At 43.9% G+C, this 22,156-nt stretch overlaps 1 protein-coding gene across 3 annotated transcripts in view; it reads right to left on the bottom strand.

Annotated features, from left to right (window-relative positions):
• Positions 1 to 22,156, bottom strand: part of nek7 (NIMA-related kinase 7) — a 63,489-nt gene that overhangs the window by 18,040 nt on the left and 23,293 nt on the right. For all 3 annotated transcript variants that reach the window (XM_061238590.1, XM_061238589.1, XM_061238591.1), the window contains exons 4-8: positions 19,460 to 19,600; positions 13,366 to 13,428; positions 10,622 to 10,732; positions 7,543 to 7,651; positions 4,367 to 4,474 (exon numbers count right to left, since the gene is read on the bottom strand). In XM_061238590.1, coding sequence (XP_061094574.1) covers positions 4,367 to 4,474; positions 7,543 to 7,651; positions 10,622 to 10,732; positions 13,366 to 13,428; positions 19,460 to 19,600 — 532 coding nt within the window. The remainder of the gene's footprint in view (positions 1 to 4,366; positions 4,475 to 7,542; positions 7,652 to 10,621; positions 10,733 to 13,365; positions 13,429 to 19,459; positions 19,601 to 22,156) is intronic.

Raw genomic sequence — 22,156 nt, 5'->3', positions numbered from 1 at the left:
AGGAATCACTAAAGCAAGGAAATGTGCTTCTGCGGTACATATCAAGAGCGTGGCCTTTTGTCATACAGTAGAGCGGAAGGCTGAGCTGAAACTCAATACATGAATATATGAAACATTATATAATACAGTAAAAATTTTGCAGTACAGAAAAGCTTTTGGTTTCAACACAACATGAATAAACAAAAAATGTAAATAATTATTAAGGGGAGCACATTTTGAGCGAATGTTTAAGCATTTTTTTAAGCATAACTGTAGGCATACTGTAACCTTAACATGAACCTGGGACTGATGTTAAAAAAAATAAGCCTTCACAACTGCCTACACACACTGAAACGGAATATATTATTATTATTATTATTATTATTATTATTATTATGTCTATTTTATAATTATTATAAAACAAGAAAAGGTTGACATTACCAGAAAAAAACAGACCAGGTCCATCTAAGAAATTGAAAAAGTATTTATATACACTGTAAATTTTGAAACTTTAGAACCAAACAAATGGTAAATGGTCTGTATTAATATAGCGCCTTTATCCAAAGCACTGTCCAATTAATGCTTCTCATTCACATACACACACACTCACACACGGCGATTGGCCGCCATGCAAGGCACCAACCAGCTCGTCAGGAACAGTTGGGGGTTAGGTGTCTCGCTCAGGGGCACTCACGCGGGATTGAACCGGCAACCCTCCGACCGCCAGACGGCCGCTCTTCCCTCCTGAGCCGACGTCGCCCCCGAACACTTCCAACGCCGGAACCCTGACACCCCCCTCCCCCGCCAAGTCCGAAAAAAAACAGGCGGTAAATATTAAAGGGAGGATTATAATAAGGTGCACGTGGGTACGATTCATAAAGACCCGGTGTGAGAGCTGAACCAGGGGGCCTCGCCCGACTCTGTGCCCTCAGTGCAGTGTGGGTAATTGGCAGTGAGTAATGGGGAACAGGCTGCAGTGCTGGAACCAGAGGGACAGGTAAAAGACCCAGGCTCTGAAGCACCTTCTTTACCCAGAGCTAAAGCCGTTCCCATCCCATGCCGATGGAAGCCTTCAGGTACGTTAGGGGCCAGGTAGGGGCTTGAAAGATTGATGATAGGAAAAACACAGACAAATGCTCGCAGTTTAAGCCCTGGTTCCAAGCCCCAAGATTCGATATGTGTGAAATTGGGGGGGGTCTTCCGAACAGAAAGACGGTCAGAGGAGGAGACAGCACTTCTGGCAAACGTATCCCCCCCCCCCGCATCTTGACACGCTTTGTGCCAAATCATAACGCGGTCAATGTGCAGTTCTCGTACCGGGGTCTTCGGGAACGACAGGTGGCGTGCGCTTGCGTTTAAGGACTACGCTCCAGTCCGTAAGAGCGCACCCTATTTCCCCAACGCATTTTAATTGCGCTGCGGAAATATTCCTGAAACTGGAATGGGAGTTTTTAAATTATGGAGCGTGACCTATAATTCAAAAATAAAAATTAAGTCGCTCGTCAACCGCACAGCTCTTTTTAATTGGTCATCACGCTTGCGGTCTCGACGAAAAGCTGAACGTCTCCCGGAACAGTTCAAACAACGCCCCCTAACATCCATTATTAGATGATTAAAAAGAATCCTCTTCTCTTATGCTAATAGTTGCACAAAAAAAAAGCCAAAGCTACAGTAACACATTCCATCAGCATAACAAATTAAAAGCACATTATTTATTCATGCCAATAAATTGAAAGCCATGTTGGGATTGATTTCCATTATTAATTCTCGGCATAACAATGATGCGGTCTCAGAAAAAGAGAATAGTGTCACAGCGGTGGTTGCCGAGACTGTGATGCAACGTATTCTCTTTGGTGCTCTAATTAAGAAAAAATATATTATAAAAAAAAAAAAAAAAAAGCTAATCCTCACAGCCAAGATCAGAAAAGCACCTTCATAGGTACACAGGATTAAAGGATGGACCTACCCCCCCACCCCCCTTCTCTTTTCCCTTCTCTGCCATAATGATAATCTCACCCACACTTTGTAAGCAGCAGAGGTGCTGGAACAGAATTAGAAGCATTCTCATTTTTTGGTGTTAATTGCAGAGACATGGACCCTGGATTACAGGTGCTTTTCTAACAGTTTTAATCACCTCTTTCAGTGCCGCTCTTCTTCTACTGTCTTCCTTTTGTTCTTTACCCAACACCCCCCACCCAACCACCCCCCACCACACACACACACACACACACACCCAACCCCCCCCCCCCACACACACACACACACACACACACACCCAACCACCCCACACAACCCCCCCTACACACAGACACACAGCCAACACCCAACCCCCACACACACACACACACACACCCCCAACCCCCCCACACACTCACACACCCAACCCCCCCCACACACACACACACACACACACAACTGCCCCCACGCACACACACACAACCCCCCCACGCACACACACACCCCCAACCCCTACCCCCACACACACACAGAGCCAACCCCCCCGACACACACACACACACACACACCCAACCTCCTCCCCCCCCACACACACACACACACACACACACCCCCACCCCCAACCACACTGCCGCACACGCGCACGCGCACGCGCACACGCACGCACGCACGCACGCACGCACGCACACCCCCAACCCCGCTGCCACACACACGCACACACACACACACACCCACCCCCACACACATACACACACACTTAATTTAAAGGGGAAGAAGCCGGTGGCTCCACATGGGAAGACGAGTAAGATTGTTGTGTGTGTATCTGCGGGACTCTGAGGCGGGGGCCTGTCAGGAGCGTAGCGGAGATTCCCGGACCTCCGTCCCCGCCGCTCCACTGCGGAGGGGCGTCTCATTACAGCCCAAACCGCCAGGCCCGGCTCCCCCCCCCGCGGAGAGGGGCTTTGGTCTGCTCGCCCCCGAAGGGGAAGGCAGACGCCGGGTCCGTGTGCCCCTGGGTGAGTTTAACCCGCCGTGCAGAAACTCATGAATTTCATACTCCCACCACAGCCCAGTACGCGTCTCTGACAAAACGGTACGCACGCGGACAACCGCGCGCGACTCCTAATTAAGACCCGCCCCAAAAACAACCCATCTCCCCCAGCCCCAGACCAAGGTCCGGTCACAAACACGCAGCCTTGTACTGAGCCGTCTTTCGGATGTTACATCAGCACAAGCCCACTGAGGGCGCTCCTATTGAAAATCGCCAAGGTGCGGGTTAAAATCGCCCTAAAGAACGCCTCGTCTCTCAGAATTTCATATTTCGAAATGCTGCTTGATGTATATTTAAAAAAAATTAAAAAATCATCTCATTCTTTAAAATGGCTGCAGTCATCCGACAGCTCTGATGTAGTACGGCTATATAAAAGAAGCAGTTGCGCTGCACAATGCTTGATGCATTATGCAGTGATGCAATATTACAGATCCACTCATTCCTCAGCACCTCCAGTCCCCCAGCGATCGTGTCGCCATTAAGACATTATTAATGGCGCACCTGATTAAGCCTTCTCGCGTCAGGTTAGCCGCTGACTGAACTGCAGAACTGGGTCTGTGCAGCCACGTTTAGCCCCGATCACCTGTAGAGGGCACTGTGTTCTCAACTTTTAATGTACCGTCAAATTAATTTCCACCCGTTCCTGTTTTAATTCCCGCGCGTTGCACATTTCTCAAGCGTGACAGTAACACGTCGTCAGGCGCTGGCCGCAATCAATATACCTCCACTTGTTTTTATTTTTTTGTTTCAATCAACTTAATATGGTTGAGGTTACAAACCAATGGCCTAACCTTCAACTAATATTTTACAATACTAACACTCACACCGGTTAAAACACCGGTTCAAAAAAAGAAATCTCATTTTCAAACGAATGGTCACCTGAAATATAAAAGGTGTTAGATTGGCACGTGTGTGGAGATTCAGGCCTGTCCTTCCACCAGCGTGTCAGCAGCGCTGACAGACGGCAAGATTGGACCCTTCGCAATCTTCGCGCTCAACCCTGGGTTTAGACGGACGGGAGAAACAAATAAGAGCTATTATATTAGCCAGAAGTCTATAACCGCATCAGGATGAGTGGCGTGGACATTGCCGAATGTCCGCTCAGCGTTTTCGTCGAGCTCTGGCTCGGAAACCATCACGCAACAGGAGCAGGGCTGGACTAGTTACACGCACGCATCATCGCTGAAAAAGGGCAGGGGTCAAGGCAACAGGAAAGCGCTAAGTGCTCAATGAAATGGATACAGCCAGCGCTGCTCTGTAGGGTTAGCCCGGCGGCTACAGGCGGGTTTCTATAACGGACGCATTCTTCTAGTCTGAGCGATATAACGAAAAGCATCCGGCTGGTGTGATTAAAGGACTTTCCTTCTTCTCTTCACTTACCTAGAGAATGAGCCGCGGTGGTCTTGGAGCTGAAGAACCGACCCAATCCCAGGTCACCCAGCTTCACTACCCCAGTGGCGGTAATGAACACATTAGCCGGTTTTATGTCTGCGGAGAGGAAAGAAAATAAGTGTTTTACATTTACTCTTGGACAGTGTAACCACACATAGCAGGTGAGCACACATACAATCGGATATGTAGAATGACTGACAAATAACTGTATATTATATTTATACAAAACAAACTTGCAGCATTAAAGATACAAAACAGACTTAAACTGCATTAAAGATGGCTAAGGATGAGACCTCCTACTCCAAGTTCAAGCTATCAAGTAAATGGTAAAAAGACACTTCTACACGCATTTTCAGGGGATCGAACAGGCAACCTTCTGACTGCCAGACGACCGCTCTTATTGCCTGAGCCAACATCGCCCGCAAGTACAAATTAGTAGTTCCGGGACCCAAAAACGTACATACGTTTCCAAGAAAACAAGCTTCATCGTTTAATGTTAACACCTCAAAGCACTGAATATGCAGGAGGTAATACAGGCTGGTACTTGCGACATGTAATCGGATGTGAGCTGAGCGGTGCGGGTGTAAAGTGACACGCTGAAGTGTTCAGAGTCGGCTAATAAACATGGTGACGTGGTAAAGCAAGCCGCAGCGAAGACTGCCGCAGCACGTCACTCCTGCCCGGCATTCGAGCAAAAGCACGAGGGCAGGCCACTGCTTTAATGCAGTCTGAGAGGGTCCTGAATGAGTCAAGGTGGACTCGCATCGGGAAGCCGTCCCGCCCCCTTGGCAAACCTCATCCTCGTACCCTGACAGGGAACGGGAGCTGACGTTTGGAAGCGTAGCTTCTGGGCTGATGTTTCACGCCTTGTTAGCGCGGCTTATGCTGCCCTGGACGTTAAACAGGAGGGGACACCCGGGCGGCCGGGACAGGAAGTGATCCGGGCGGGCGGAACGCTGATCCTAAGCGGAGGGGATCTGGGAGGCGCGAGACACAGCTGCGGCAGCTGGAGGAGACGCACAGAGGAGGCGCACAGATACAGGAGCAGACATCTGCCCGGAAAGGGCACCCAGCGTCACAGCCTCCGCCATTGCCGCACACTCAGGGAACCCTGTGTGTTAGCCGCGCTAACGGCTCAGGCTACCGACCACTAGCACCCAGCCATTTTCCCAACAACATTTATACACCCAAACGTCCAGGTAAACTGGATAGTCAAGGAACATGAATCAGAAAAATAGTCAACTGTCGACCTATTATAAAAACATTCATTCGACCAGCATGGATGAACGACATTTCTTGAAACAGGCCGAGTATAATTATATTATCAGCACCAATCAGGAAAAAGGGATTGGGGTTTGTACTGTTGGACAGGAAAAAATACAACTGGACCGGTGCTTTTTGATAAGGGCGATGGTTTGTTGAATGAGATAGACCACTCCAATACAGCGGCCAAAAAAGGACCATAGCCTAAGAAAACAATTAAAATACTGATGATGTTCCAATCTACCACATCCAAAAAAAAACCTAGCGAAATGAATTCACAGCCAAACCAAGGTAATTTGAAGTAGTCTGGCGACTGCTTTTTTTGTACACCAAATTACTTTTTGTTCTCAAGGGCCACAGATTTAGAGGCTGGATTTGGAAAATATGCGCAAAACACTTCTGTACCGTTATTTCTGCCATTGTTATTTCAATCTCCAGTGAGAGTTTAACATAATACATCAATGTAACAGAATTCACCCATCACACGATACCGCATATTATGCGTAATACTGTACGTCTCAAATCTACAAGTGAGATTAGCCATCATTTTATAAACATAATTAGAATTTGTAAGACATTTGCAAATCATGCTCAATGTGACTTTTCCCTGAGTCAGATTCCAGAAATGTCTATTGTATATTCATTAGACATAGGAGAGCAGAAACACATCCACTTCAGATGCTCTGGAAATATGCAAATCAACATCCGCTACAAACTGTAAAAGGGAAATAATCTACGAAGGCCAGTGGCTTTCAAGGACCCACGCTCTATGCAAAAACAACCAAAACTCCATCCCAAGCAAACGCAAAAATCTCCCCATGTCTGTTGGCTAATTTTGGTAAGGTGCATCACTGTGGTGCCTGGACAAGCCCGGCGGACTCGGATCAAAACTGGACTGTGCCTGTGCCAGTGCCAACCATGGCACTCGCTCCAGAGAGCAATGCGTAATTGTGTCACTGAGGGTGAGGGAGAGTGCAGTATCTGAATTCAAATTAAAACATGTTTTATTGGCATGATAAGATACATCTGCTGTTGCCAAAGCACAGAAAAGAAAATTTGAAGAATGTTTAATCGCTAGCTAGCCGCCCTCACTGGTCAATCAGGTGCCCGTGGACTGCATGTTAAAGCCGAATACCAAATGCGAGCTTTGCTTTAGTCTGGCGTGAAAAGAAGCAGACTAGTGAAACCATGTGTTTTGGAGAACTGCGGTTGTCTACAGTATTTCTGAATCGGAAGTGGGGTTCGTGCATTAACTGCCGCTGCAGTTGCAGACAGTCAGGGGTGGGAATTGGACACGCTCAGGCCCACGTTGGATGCATAACTTATTTTTAAAACAGGGTGTTTGCAAAGGTGGAGAGGGGGTGTACTGACTCCAGTGTGTTTGAACAGGTGAGGAGGGGGTGTACTGGCTCCAGTGTGTTTGAACAGGTGGGGAGGGGGTGTACTGACTCCAGTGTGTTTGAACAGGTGGGGAGGGGCTGTACTGACTCCAGTGTGTCTGAACAGGTGGGGAGGGGGTGTACTGGCTCCAGTGTGTTTGAACAGGTGGGCAGGGGGTGTACTGGCTCCAGTGTGTTTGAACAGGTGGAGAGGGGGTGTACTGACTCCAGTGTGTTTGAACAGGTGAAGAGGGGGTGTACTGACTCCAGTGTGTTTGAACAGGTGGGGAGGAGGTGTACTGACTCCAGTGTGTTTGAACAGGTGGGGAGGGGGTGTACTGACTCCAGTGTGTCTGAACAGGTGGGGAGGGGGTGTACTGACTCCAGTGTGTCTGAACAGGTGGGGAGGGGGTGTACTGACTTGTGTGTTTGAACAGGTGGGCAGGGGGTGTACTGTCTCCAGTGTGTTTGAACAGGTGTGGAGGGGGTGTACTGACTCCAGTGTGTTTGAACATGCGGTACCTCTGTGCATGACGCGCCGGGAGTGCATGTGTTCCAGAGCGCTGCACAGCTGAACAAAGTACTTCCACACCGTCCTCTCCGGGATCAGCCTCCTCTGCTTCTTGAAGTGCTGTTAGGGAGAGAGAAACCTCATGGTGTTTCAAGTCCCCAAAGACAACAAAACGCCCGAAAATCTCAACATTTATCCATTACCTGTCTTTCTTTCTGCATGTTTTTGCAAACTAATTGTTGTAAAACAACCTTGCATGGACTTTCGCTGTAACAAATCCCCAGTGACAACATCTTATTTTTTTTCCAAATACAGAACAGGAGCCAGAGGGAATCCGAAGCGAAGCAATGAGTCAAACAGCTGGCAGTTACAATTTGCAGGTTTCCTGCCTTACAGAGGTGTCCCTGGCAGCAGGCTAGCCAGCCAGGGAAGACTGCTAGTTATTGAATTTCTTTAAAAACGTGGTTGTCAATACACCAGTGCGGGAACCACGGCACTGCATTCGGTACATGACCACAGCATCTAAATTCAACACAACTTGTCTTTTGTTCCACCTCGAACAACAAAGAACAAAACCTCATTCCAGGTCAGACAGTGGGGACATCCCCTCGATGGAACCGAACTGTGTTTCAGTCAAGCTAAGAAACAGTTCAGATACCTATCGATTTATCCAAGGGCAGCCGGTGTGCTTCCACGCACTCACTCTGCATCGCAGAAATAGCATGAATGCAAAATGCACCGTTTCAGCCTCCATTCACTCCAAACGAATGTCTCTTTCAATTAAATCTGATGCAGATCCCTCACTTCTTGACCTCTTACCGAATCCACGCTCGTTTTGAAAACGCTGGGATGGAAAGCACACGAGAGCATTTTGCGGTAATTTTAAAACGCAGACATCTGGCATATCGCTCTCCATGGGCCTGGTGGATTCACACAGAAGGCTGCTTACTGGAATCCTCTTTATTTCCCTCAGAACGAGGACAGTGTTGGTAATAAAAAGGCCACAGAGGCCTCACTAAAACAGATCTTTCTCAGCAGGGCGTCTCAATCTAACGTGACTCAATATTAAAAGAATGCTTAATAACGGACCGTTTAAAAACTGTCATCACTATATTTTGTTAAATTATCTAACAGCTGACCCATCCGTCAAAGTGATACACTGTGACAAGGGTGAACATGCTGCCAACTCAGAATGTAATTAAATCACTGACCTGGTCATATTTTTGTGTTTTGTTTGCAAAAATCCGTTTGGTTGTAAAATGAATAAAACATATGGAACAGACATAACAAAAATGCAGAAAAATATTTTTGGGGGGATTATACTCGACTACTTCAAATAGAAATGACTTTTCATTCTAATAATAATACTAATTAATTAGTCGTTATTACAAAGCATGATACGCTCCCTTATGCAAATGGGGAAATCAATATGTGTATATTCTGTGATTGTTATTCTGTTGTGCGACTGCGCACTTTGTCCATTTTACCTCCTTTTGATGGAAATAATTCAAGCGATTCTGAATGTAATATTCAGCTGAAGAAACCTTGGCCCATATCCAAACAAAGCCTGTGGATCTATTCTTCCCCAGCCTTCCATTAGCATATCAGAGGGTTGTTTGATGTCAATGGGGTGCATATCGCCCCTCTATGCCTTTAAAAGCAAACAGTGCACATGCAATATTCCGTAAGTGCATGCAAATGAAGAACCATTTGATTTAATTTGAATTCTGAAATGGTCAGAAATCAAAAAGAATAAAAATGTTAAATTCATGCATTTACACTGCTGTTTTACATATGCCACACTGTACAGTCATATTTATTTCATACCGTGGAGCTTAAAGCTGATTTGTACAGCTAGAATGACACGGCTTAATCAAAAACAAATAAATGAATGAGATTAAATTAATGAGTACAGGGCACTCGCCTAAGCCTCTTATTGTTCAGCAGAGCAAACAGATGCTGTTCGCCAGGCGAATATTCACAGTATCCACAACAGGGTATGCAACACTGCTGTTTGTTATGAGCTCTCCAGTCTGAAATCCTGAATTCTCCAACAACTAATTCCCACAGATTGTTTCCATTAGTTATGTAAACACATCAGCCAGACTTAAATATTACAGAAGAAGACATGCTGGACAGCTTTGCTGTGCCAGGCTCAATTTGTGTGAAGCTAACTTCTTTTATTTCCTTCAAACTTGAAATGAATGTTTCTGCGCACCGAATCCGGGGCGAGTATAGAAGTTCAGAAGTGTGAGGAAAAGTATGCACTGCATATATACTGCATGCATTAGCTTCTTTGCCCAGCACAGCCTCTGTCTCGTAAGACTGTGAATTTTAACAGAGCAGTTCACACCAATTTCAATTCCTTTGACAGATCCACTCATGTGCCCACACAAGTTGTAAAACCTATGCCAGGTATACTTCTTTGATCAATCTTTTTCAATATTTAATCAAATCTGATTACAATTCCAGTTGTTACAGGTTTCTTGAGGCAGTATGTAGGCGTGTATGAACATTTGTTAAGAGCAACCTTAGTATGCACTACGTTGTATGGGTGAACGTTATGCTACAGAATAAAATTCCACAGAATAAAAAAGATTCAATAAGCATATAATTATATATATATATATATATATATATATATATATATATATATATTTATTTCTTTAATTTCTTCTTTTCTTTTTTTTTTATACCACACATTTTGAAAATCTACCAAGTAGTGTTGAAAACCCATACAATGCAAATAATCTCTATGGAAAAATAGTTCAGCCTGAAAATCAGTTATGAAGAATGAAAACACTTTTAAAAGGTTTAATAGTTGAACTGCTATTGTATCCCGGATATTCTAGTCCACCTATCACTTCATGAAACAAAGTTCCTTTGCATAGTCTAAAGCCTGGAAAATTCTATGGTAATAAAACATATCCCATTGTTGACTACATTTCACGTATTCAGACTATGGCATATTAATGAGCTGTGCCTTGAGGCAGAGATAGACATAGAATCTGGACTAACTAATGCATTAGTCATTGTGCAATGAGAGTGGATAAAGATCTGACATTATTGGCAAAAAATTGAACCCCTTACCTTAATCATCCTTGACAGGTCCCCAGCGTCGGCAAGTTCCAGAACTATATTTAGTTCATTCTCTTCAATGAAGGACGCGTGGTATTTAATTACATTGGGGTGGTTCAATTGCTGCAAAAATAAAACAGGAAGCATTGTCAACTGTTCAAATATTAACACCGCTGTCTTGGTCAACAACCCTTTCTTAACGCTCGAGTGAAAATCAATACAGGTGCTCTTTTGTATGCAAACACAACGTAATTGCTTTTCGCACCAACAAGTCGTAAACGCGAAATGCTTTTGACTCAGAACATTCTGGAGACGCATATTTTTAATTCCACACATAACACAAAAATGCAGATTACTTGTTAACCGACGAAATGGAAATGTGGAGAGTGGTTTCGTGATAAACCGGTGTGAAACGTGCTTTTCCCCGCGGTAGATATGTGTGGCCGTCTTAACGAAACCAGAGCTGTTGTAAAAGTTAACTTTCTTCCCCGTTGGCTGGGCGAGGAGTTACAGCATCCAGCACAGCAAACACAAAATTGCACATGGACAGACGAGAGAGAGACCCACGTCAGGAGCCATGAGCCATGGGGAAGGAGGCAGACATTTGGACATCGGGTGTGGCTTGTTTGGAGGACTATTAAAGAGACTTATAGGGCCTGATATGGGAAGCCAGGCACAAAATTGCCCCACCAGTAAACCAAATATATTTTTGGATCGTAACTGCCATATAACAGTCATCAACAGACAACATGCTACGCGAAACCAAAATTCCCTGACCGAAAAATATGAATGTGAAATGGCATAACCTAAAGCAGAACCCAAAACTTAAAAGCAGAACCTAAATTAAACCGATATTTAACCATAGTCTCAAAAAGACCATCAACTGCACCCATATGTTTTCATCACATTCTGGCCGAAAAATCTTTAGTAGTAATACAACGAACTGCACAGCAGTACACTTGAGTTAAACAAAGTGCAGACCAAACATTTATTCCTCCTCCTGGTCTGTGGGGAAAGTCCTACACTACATGAATTTCATGGAGGCAGCAGGCTGTGGAACTGTAGTCTCATGATACTGGTTAAGGAGCACACACTAATAGCTGCATTCATACACTAGTAGCCACATTCATGGATCTAGACAATGTGGTGAGAAAAAGAAGAGAAAAGCTTGCTCGCCTCAAAAAGGATGATTAGTCAAAGCGCCAGTTGCACATTTTAAGGAGAGTTTGATGTTAATGTTCCAGAAAATATAACCAAAACTGCACAGGGGGGGTGAATCCTTTTCATAAAATGTGTCCCTTCAATAAAATTTGTCCCAGCAGAAAACAACGGCACACTATAAAGCAAATAAACACAGGGAGACCCATGAACTTCGATGTGACTGTACCATAGCCGTGCCTCTCATTATTTTGATTTAAGGCGGTTTTGTTTTTTGCAATGTCCGCTGAAGAAAACAGTAGCTTCCACTCCCCCCCAGCTTGTTAGCTGCTTGAGGTTGGCTGGTACAATGACTAAATTCATTAGAAGTCAAGTACAAGTCATTGTTTAAGAGAAAGAAAAGAGAAGGGGGGGGGTGTGTGTGTGTGTGTGTGACAGTGACTAGTGCATCAGCCTCCTGACCCCGATAAGAATTTGCACCTCATTGATAGCGAGCGTGGCCGACTGGCTAAGTGTTGCTAAGGCGTGTGCACACCCACCCACGCAGTGACCTGCTCCAGGAGTCCCCAGAGTCTCCCTGTCCTCACTTTCCTGTGTGCTGCTGTCCAGACACACTGCACACACACACACACACACACACACACACACAGAAACTCACCCACCCCCACACACACACACACACACACACACAGAAACTCACCCACCCCACAAACACACACACACACACACACACACACACACACCAAACACAGACACACAGAAACTCACCCATCCCACAAATACACACACACACACACACACACACACCCCAAACACAGGCATGCACGTAAGCACAGACACCCACCAACCACACACACAAGAACACACACACACACACACACACACACACACACACACACACACAGACACAGACACACACACACACACACACACACACACACACACACACACACACACACAACCAATTAGCCGCTCTCAGAGGGGATACTGCGGTGGGAACTAAAGTCAGATTTTTATTGGTGGAGGCAAAGGCTGGAGAATCAAGGGTGCAGGAGCAGCTGAACAGTGATCTGGGTCAAAGCAATTAACATGACAATCCCAGCAGGCAGCAGTACCCAGGACCAGAAATGCATCTGATGAAGACGGTGAGATGCTGATCAAGGAGGCGCTGTGATTTATTCAACCTGTCACTAATTTTGTTAGTTAGCATTCGCAAGCCTGCGCGTCTGTTTAAGGCGGTTTGATAAATGAAAACGGTTGATTTATAACAACAACAAAAAAAAAGATGAGGGTGGAAAAAAAAAAACCCATCAAAAGACACATTAGGGAGTCTGCTAAATTTTCACTGCGATGCACTGCGCCCCCCTTCTAAATATTACTGAGGCAGATAAAAACTATAGTTTTTGGCATTAAAAAAAGAGTCAATTTCAGCCTGAAGGAATGACACATAGAAGCTAGTGATCTGCACTCGCCTCACAAGAAACAGTTCGTCTGGTACAGATCAATTGTTTTTCTGGAGTATTAGGTCTCTGCTGAGGCACCTTTAGAAAGCATAATACAACACATGATGCTGCTTTTTCGCTCCTCTGGTTTTTTACCTTAAGGAGATCTATCTCTTTGATGCAATCTTGCCGAGCTTTGGCATCCATCAAGTCGAATATCTGTCAAGAGATCAAAGGACGAGCAGAGTTACGGCATCTCAGAAAACACGGCTGTATCCGAGGCGTTGTCATGAGCGAGGAGGGTGGTGCTGGGAAGGGGGTAATGGGGGCGGGGGGGGGGGGGGGGGGGGCGGGATTGAGCAGCACACCTGGGCGAGGCAGGAGAGTGCACTGTGACCCCTCCCCCCGTCCCCCCCCCCAGCCCCCGTCCCCCTCCGTCAACCTGGGGAAGACTGTACAATCAGCAGGTACATGTGTAAGCGGAGCGAGGATTTCAACATCTCAATGTAAGCTACCATTTTTAAAATAAACCTCATTACACTAAGTCAGGTTCTGTGCACTTGAAATGCATGGATTAGGAGGAACGCGTACTGTCTAGGACTGTATACGACAAACTGATTCAAAGGAAATGAATGCAAACTGAAGCAAGTAACAGAATAATTGGTTCTGCAGAGGTTATGAGGTGGACGTGGTTTTGTTGAAGCCTACAATAAGTTCTCAAGGTGAGCTCCTCATGAGAACGTTATCTCCACAAACTTGCAGCAGAGAACAGGGAACATAAGAGATGGGTAGAGATATATATTTATATTAGTGCTGTCAACTCAAGATAACGCAAGTCATTTTTTTTTATGATTAATGATGTTATTTCTAAAGCATTTAATTACATCTTCCAATGAACCCTAGTTCACATTAACATCTAACGTTTTAAAAAAATGGAAGTGGTCCAGTGAGCCAATTTAGCTCTGGTAAAAACAAACAGCAATTCTTCAAAACACATAAAAGCATTTATTCGAAAATTTTATATTTATCTTTTGTTGCTTTCAAACCGATTTGTTTCTACGGATTTAAATGAAAGGCAATTTGTTCATCAGCTTACTGCTAATTTACCATCAAAGCACATCATCAACCTTGCAGTGTCACCTCCAGGATAAACATTCATACCAAGAAAACGGAGACAGGAAGCGAAATAGACAGCTAAATAGACAGCCCAGGAGTCTAACTAGGTATTATAACCGCTACGGCAAAATGGATAGTTACCGACTGCATACTACTCAAGCTGCATCTGCCAATCAGTCCGAGACGGCGTGAAGAAGACCCACTGTCTCCCGGGATGTATAATTCATATGAAAACTGGTGGAGTTTAAAGATGGAGTTGAAATGTCAATCAAATTGACCGATAATCTCCAGACATCAGTGAGCCGTGTTTTAACTCCGTGCCTTATTTTCCCAACACTTCAGCAACGTTCACCTCACTTCACATCAGATTCTGACTGCACAGCCCGGCGTTAACGGAGTGGAGCTGGGTAAACAAAAACACTCCTAATGACATTCATCAGCATCAATTTCTTCGCATTCTAATTTTGGGAGGAAATATTCACTTTCACATATACACTCAGTGAGCACTTTATTAGGCATTTATTAGACTTTATTATACTGCTGCAGCCTATCCACTTAAAGTTATGATGCGTTGTGTATTCAGAGATGCTCTTCTGCATACCACTGTTGTAATGTGTGGTTATTTCAGTTACTGTCACCTTCCTGTCAGCTTTGACCAGTCTGGCCATTCTCCTCTGACGTCTCTCATTAACAAAGCATTTCTGTCAGCAGAACCATTTCTCCCTTGATCTTTTTTTCTTTTTGCATCATTCTCTGAAAATCCCAGGAGATGCGCAGTATCTGAGATACTGAAACCACACTGTCTACCACCAACAATCCTTCCAAGGTCAAAGTCACTTAGATCACATTATTTCCCCATTCTGACGGTTGATATGAATATTAACTGAAGCTCCTGACCCGTATCTACATGATTGCATGCATTGCACTGCTGCCACACAATTGGCTGATTAGATAATCACATGAGTAAGTAGGTGTCATAAAGTAAAAATGTTCATAATAAAGTGCTCGGTGAGTGTATTACTTGCTTGTTTATGAACTCCTAAATGAGACTTGTAGACTTAAGACTTTCACTTTGATAATTACTTTGATAAATCCTGATTCTAAATATCGTTGTAATATTGTGAGCTGAGGATTGTGTCATAAATCTGTTGTTTATAGGGCACTAAATACATATGTAATGTCTTATGCAAAAATACTGTTTAATTGCATAAAACATGCTACATTTAACATTGTATCCCATTCACTTTGGAATCTTTGAAGCTGAATATCTCAAAACTACTCGAGGCACAGATAGAACCATCTAATTCTCAGCTCACAATATCATACATCTAAATATTTTCAATGCACCATTAATCCTAATTATTTGTATTGTTATATAGACAAAACTGAATTAATTTAATAATAATAATTTTTATTGAATAATATCCTCAATGGTACTTGTGTCATTTGCACTCTAATAATTCAGTTCTGTAGTTCATGCTGCAGTGTAGGGAATGGTGCGATGTCTGAGAAATAAAAAAAACAGCCAGACATCCACGGGAGGCCTCAGTAGTCCTCCCCACTACTGCCCATGCCCTGTACCTCTTCACTGATTGGTCAGGGCCGTGCGGCAGATGCACGGACACAGTGTGGTATCTTTGTCGAGGCATTTCTGTGCAAACCTCTCCCTCTCCCACCGCAGAGCAGAGCGCTTCAATAAACGAACAAAGCAGCTCCGTCTTTTGTTTCAAACTACGAACAACAATCTTACAAAAGACCAACGGCCCCCCTCCTTCCTCTACATTCATAATGCATTTGGTGCACCTTACCCACTGAAACCGAGAATGTGGAAACGAGAGCAGAACAAGGAAAGGGGAGTCAGGTGCGGGGGTTTTGCAAAAGAAAAGTCACAACCCCAATGGAATACAATGGAACATAAAAAAAAACCAATGAGTTAGACTAATTCTTTGGAACACTGGTTCATGCAGTCAGTTACATGGTCATTAATGTACATGTAGACATTCAATTTGGAAATGAACAGTAATGCACAGTTTCATAAATAATGGCAATAGTGTAACAATAATAACCACGTCACCGCCAGCATAAACAAGCATCATAAAAAATGTATCTGTTACATGGTTATTCATGTGAATAAAGTAATCCACTAGGAAATTAACAGCAATACATATTTCAATATGGAATCTTCATAATTTGTATTTTCTTCCAGTTACAGTGACTTCAGTAGGGTAGAGTGAACCTCAACATACAAATTTCCCAGAATGTAGCAATCTGGCAACAGATTTAGGAGCTGAAGTGGAAGGTTACATATTTTTTACAAAAATGACAAATACAATCAAGGCTTTCGTTAGTACAAGTTGTATTACAACTCATACATTAATGGTAATGCTTTATAATACAAGATCACATGTATTCACAGTAAAAAGATGTTGACATCCCAGTATCTCCTGCACTTCAGATCTGAGTCAGATAGGACAGCATCACAGAGAAATTGTTTCAAGAATAAAACAAAGGGGTTTCAAACATTTAATATGATATACTACTATAAAGAGTTTCTGTGTGGCGTGCTCCTTTACCGTTCAAATAGAGGTAAAAAATGATTATCATACTGTATCTTAATTATTAAGTTAGAGCTAGAATCTATCATTCTTTAATGGTCCTTTACAGAAGACCAAATAGAGCTTCTTTATAAAACGAGATGTGCCAGCTTCCAGTGTGATATCATTGGAGCAGATTGGGCATTTGTCAGCTTTTTGCCTTTGGAATCACAGTTCTGAGTAAACTGATGGAGGGAAATCTGAAATGGGCACGATGGATTACCACTAGCTGCACAGAAACAACCATGGCATTCCTCTTACGCAACTCCTTCAGGGCAGAAGGTAAGGTTGAGTTGAGTATAAAGCACTAAACTAAAATTTGTTGGGCAAAAAAAAGAGCTTTCATATTTATGAGCAGATGTTACAATGGGAGCCACTGCCCAAGTTATTCATCCCTTTACGTCTAGAATGCATCATGGGAATACAGAGCTTGAACATGTCCACTTGATTTAAAACATTTAGTACGTATGAAGTACAACTGTCTTCATAACACAGAGCTTACAGGATAGCAGAAAGGACCGGAAGAAAAAAAGTTATCTACAACCGTACAACCACAACCAAGATTGCTGCCTTACAATACCATTTTAAAGTTATTGCTACGGAATTATTGAATTATATTATTATAAATAATTATTTTTATAATTATTAATAATTATTTATTATTGCAAAAAATGTGCAAATCGCCATATGCATTTTATATGAATTGTAGGGACAGTCACCCTTTTCAATGCAAGTGCAGAGGTTCTTTTTGTGCCGTGTGAAAAAGGGTTAAAGTATTCCACAGATCAAATACGTTCCTGATTTGGCTGCTTTTTATATAATTTATGAAAGTCTTGAACCTTCAACGTGCAAGTAGTCATCATAATTATAGTGTGTTCGCAATGTATCCAGTCAACAGCCTGTTTACTGTCTGCTGTGGTTTGGATGACATAAAATGTCATTCAAGGGATGCCATGGACCCATCAAACCCTCCTCTGTTTTAAACCCCATGGCAAGACAGGGCCAAGTGAAAGGAGAAGAATCAAATGTCAAAAGTATTGTTTCGCAACATTATTATTCTGTGATTTCTTTTTCATTTTCAGTTACGTTTCTGAAAACGTTTGGCCCCATTGTAGTTCTACATATCTAATTCCAACAGCATGAGATAACATTACTGAGTGCCATTGAGTGAGATATTCCCCACCCTTTGGGACGAACAGCCAGGTACAGCATGTTGAATCATGATGTAGTAATATAGGTCTAATATTCACAGTATTTGTGCAAATCGCTGGACGGGCACAGCCCAAAGAGGGTAAAAGATTGTGTTGAGCAGTACTGAGTGGCGTAGGTCTGAGATGAACACCACTGACTTATAATCTACTGCCTGCCAATGATCCGCTGCACAGCTCCGCTTTAAATCGAGGTGAAGAGACAGCACTGCCTGTGTTTTGAATGGAAGAGGGTGGGATCGTCAACATGTTCAACTCAAAACCACTGGTGTTAAAAAATATATATATGCAAAACAAAGGTGGTGACACGACATGTCTTCATGATTGAGGAGTGGGATATTGAGTGCGTTGTTGTGTGTTTTGTGGTTTTTGGGAGGGAGGGGGGGAGGGGGGGCAGAATTCTTCAAATCCAATAAATATAATATCTGGTGTATTCATTTGACTGTCATAAAGCATGCTAACTGTATCTTTGCACATTTTTTGCACATATTTATATTATATTTTGTACATGATTAATGTGTGAGTATTTGTGTATGCTTCCAAAAGTAGTGAAAGTACGATAAGAAATTAGGAGAAAGAGTGGGAACTTTAGAATAATTTAACACAGGCAACTGCTGATTGAGGATGATGATAAAAAAAGGATTTCTTTGCTGGTAAAGAGGATTCTGACAGAAGCAATATTCTTTGTTGCTTCTTTCCATTAAAACAGTCCGGTTTGATCAAATGACATTGCCTGGTGAGTTTCTACAGTACACTGCCAACCAGTAATTACTGGAAAGTTTCATTCCTTCCTCCCTGATTTCCACTTATGCACATGCTTGGCTACTGATGACAAAAGGTTATTCTTTATCTGTCAGTACTGGCATAGTTAATGATAAACTTACATACAACATGCAATATGTACAAGTATTAATTGAACATTTCATATTGTTTTTCTTTTTTTGTCATTTGCAGTCCTCATCCAAAATAATGATGATGCTTTGAACATTTGTTCTTTTCTCAACATAAAAAAAACTATAGATACAATATAAATACTTGGATGTACAATGAAAAAGTAATCTAGTTGTCAAAAACTAAAAAAAGCACATAGTTGGTTTCAAATACTTCATCAATTAAATTGGCTGAATTATAACTGTACTGTATACACTCAGTGAGCCTTTTATTAGGTATTTTAGACCTATTTTCTTGGACAGCTCTTCTGCATACCACTGTTGTAATAAATGTACAAGCTGGTGTACAGCTCTACCTAATAAAGTGCTCAGTGAGTGTACACACATGTGGCACCACAGAATCCATAAGAAAAATGCATAAATGGTTTGTCTTTCCTCTTACCTGAACTTTTTTCAAAGCTACAGACGTGTTGTCTAGCAAGTACCTGGCCCGGTAGACCTCGCTAAACTGTCCTCTCCCAATCTTCTTCTCAATTTGAAAGTTGGCTAAGGTATTGTACCCCATATCCGGCTGTAGAGGTTTCTGCAACACAAAGAACAATTGAGAAAATACATTTTTTTTAAAGGCATCATCTTGTTTCCAGTCACAGACAGAGCGTCCCTGGTGGGTAAAGGGACAGAATGCCACAGGGTGAAATCTTCAGATGACTCGTGGAGAAATACAAATTAATGGCAGGAAGGGCACAGGGATGCAATAACAACCACTGGGGCAAACCAAAAGAATGCAACATCAATACTTATGTTGGACCAGTTAGTCGCAACCAGATCTAAAAAGGAAAAGCTATGAATATCCAGAATTATTCCCTTGGAAACAATTTAAAAGGATAAGAAAAAAGAAAAAAGGAATTATGACCTTTTAATGGCCTTTTTAAAATCTGAATTGCACAATACCTGGGCAACGGAAAGTGACAGGCGTAAGAATGGCACATGTGAGTGGTGACTTTGCGAAGAGGGCCACGTCACACCCTCGCAGGCAGCGCAGCTTCCAAAGGAATGCAAAATAACATCCTCGCACAACCTGACAACGGTGCTGGGTCTATACGGCTGCGTGGGCAGAGGATGCAGGGCCGGTGTGAAATCAGATCTGGGGGAGCGTGTGGGGCCCACACACGTTCAGCTCAGGGCCCAAGTGAATCCATGTCATTTTACCACTGCCCTTACGTAGAACCGCACCACTCAAGGGCCCAGACTGGGTACTAATGCAGCCCTCTGCAGAGACATGTCTAGGATCTTTCTATCTCTATGAAGGGAATACAAGAGCCTAAAAAGGGGTGAACTCAGTCAGGCAACTCTGAGAAGGAAGAATGACAGTGTGTTATATCCAAGAAGAGTCATGCGGTGTAGACTACTTCCAAGATGGTGTAACTTGGGGAGCCAATAAATGTAATTTACGTGTTGAGGAAGGGGGAGAGGTGAAGATCAGGGAGCAGACAATTTAAGTTTTTCTTTGTTTTCAACTTGACAGCTGCAAAAAAAAAAGAAAAATGTGAGAAAACGAACTGTAGCATTCGCTTAACACGGCGCAGAAGCGTGCTGTTGCGTTGCTGAGGCATCAAAATGGATGACTCCTTCTCAAACCTGCGAGGACCGATCATGTTGTTTGGAAATATTCCATCTCAACAGCTAATCCCCAGTGATTTTCAAATATGTTAATTAACTTAATATATTTGCTCCACTCAGCAGGTGTTACGTGACATAAAACCTGATTGAAGGCTTTTTAATTTTCCACTCCACATTGTTACTGCACCCTGACATGTCATTAACGTGTCCTCTGACAGGAACCTGACATTCGTTTGATGCGGACGCGTCTCTCTCTCGCCCCGCTTCTGTCATCGACACCCTCGTTTCCGGCACGTTCCGTTACCGCCCCCGTCGCGGTGACAGAAGAGAGGGGGGTTCCCCGGCAGAAGCAGACGGGCGCAGAGGTCAGGGCGACCGCCCGCGCGGTCCGAACGGGGACCTCTGCGGAATCGTGACCGGGAATCGCTTTCACTCGGCGAAACGGTGCGTTGACAAATGTTAGCACGAGCCTCTAAAGCGCTGTGACAACCGCATGCTGAGAGCAAAGTCTCGCTAATGCGTTCTGGCACGCAGGTTTGTAATCACACATTTACATATGCAATGACCTACATTTGCATGTCAGATCGCGCGCTGTCTGGCTTTATTAACGGCGGGCACCTCCCTGTGCCGGGCCGTCTCCGTGGCGGGAGAAGGCCGGAGGGCGGCGGTTTTTTTGGCAGCCGAGGGGGTGAGCTGCCAGCGAGGATTAGGCTGATGTGGCCTGAGCATTAGACACTTCATTAGAGGTAATCTGTTTAACAGTGGGCAGTGTATGTAAACTTCACAGCCCATTTGCGGCACCTTTTCGCCCCGTGGCCTCCCTTCAAAGGGCAGCGGGGCTGACTGACAGCCCGTCTCATCCTCTGCTTTGTCCTGTCATGCCATTCGGAGCGGAGGGCTGACGTGGAGGAGGAGCATAGCGGCACATCCTTAACGACGGCCGGGTCACTTGCCAACGCGACGCCGTTTGTGCGGATTGTGGCTCGCACCGAACGCCAGGCCTGTTTGTCTCTGCAGGAGAGAAGCATGGAAATAGCTCTCGGGAGCAGACAGGTGGAGTGCAGAGGAAAGTCTGACCTAATGGACGGAAAGGGTGTGTCCGAATATACTTGCTTCCAAAATTGCGCCATTTATTGCTGTGGACGTTAAAAAAAAACAACAGAGAACTTGGGGAGAAAGGGCTGCATTCAGAGAAGACATGAGCAACATTAGTGGGGCAACCAACTTCCAACAGGATTCAGATTCTCTAGACCAGTGGTAACCAACCCGGTTCCTAGAGATCTAGCATTCTGTAGGTTTTCCAACCCTAACAAAGCACACCTCATTCAAAAGCTAGAGATCTGCATTGAGCTTCCAAATTAGTAGAGTCAGGTGTGCCAAATTACGGTTGAAATGAAAACCTACAAGATGGTAGATCTCCAGGACCAGGGTTGGTGACCACCGCACTCTAGACAATACTTTCTTTGTTTCTTTCTGGAGTTTGCAGTGAGTCTGGATTGTGGGAATCGCAGGGAGGGAC

Source organism: Conger conger, chromosome 4, assembly GCF_963514075.1.
Source record: "Conger conger chromosome 4, fConCon1.1, whole genome shotgun sequence".
Classification (NCBI taxonomy): domain Eukaryota; kingdom Metazoa; phylum Chordata; class Actinopteri; order Anguilliformes; family Congridae; genus Conger; species Conger conger.
The sequence above is the reverse complement of the archived record's forward strand: the minus strand, read 5'-3'. Positions and strand labels throughout refer to the sequence as shown.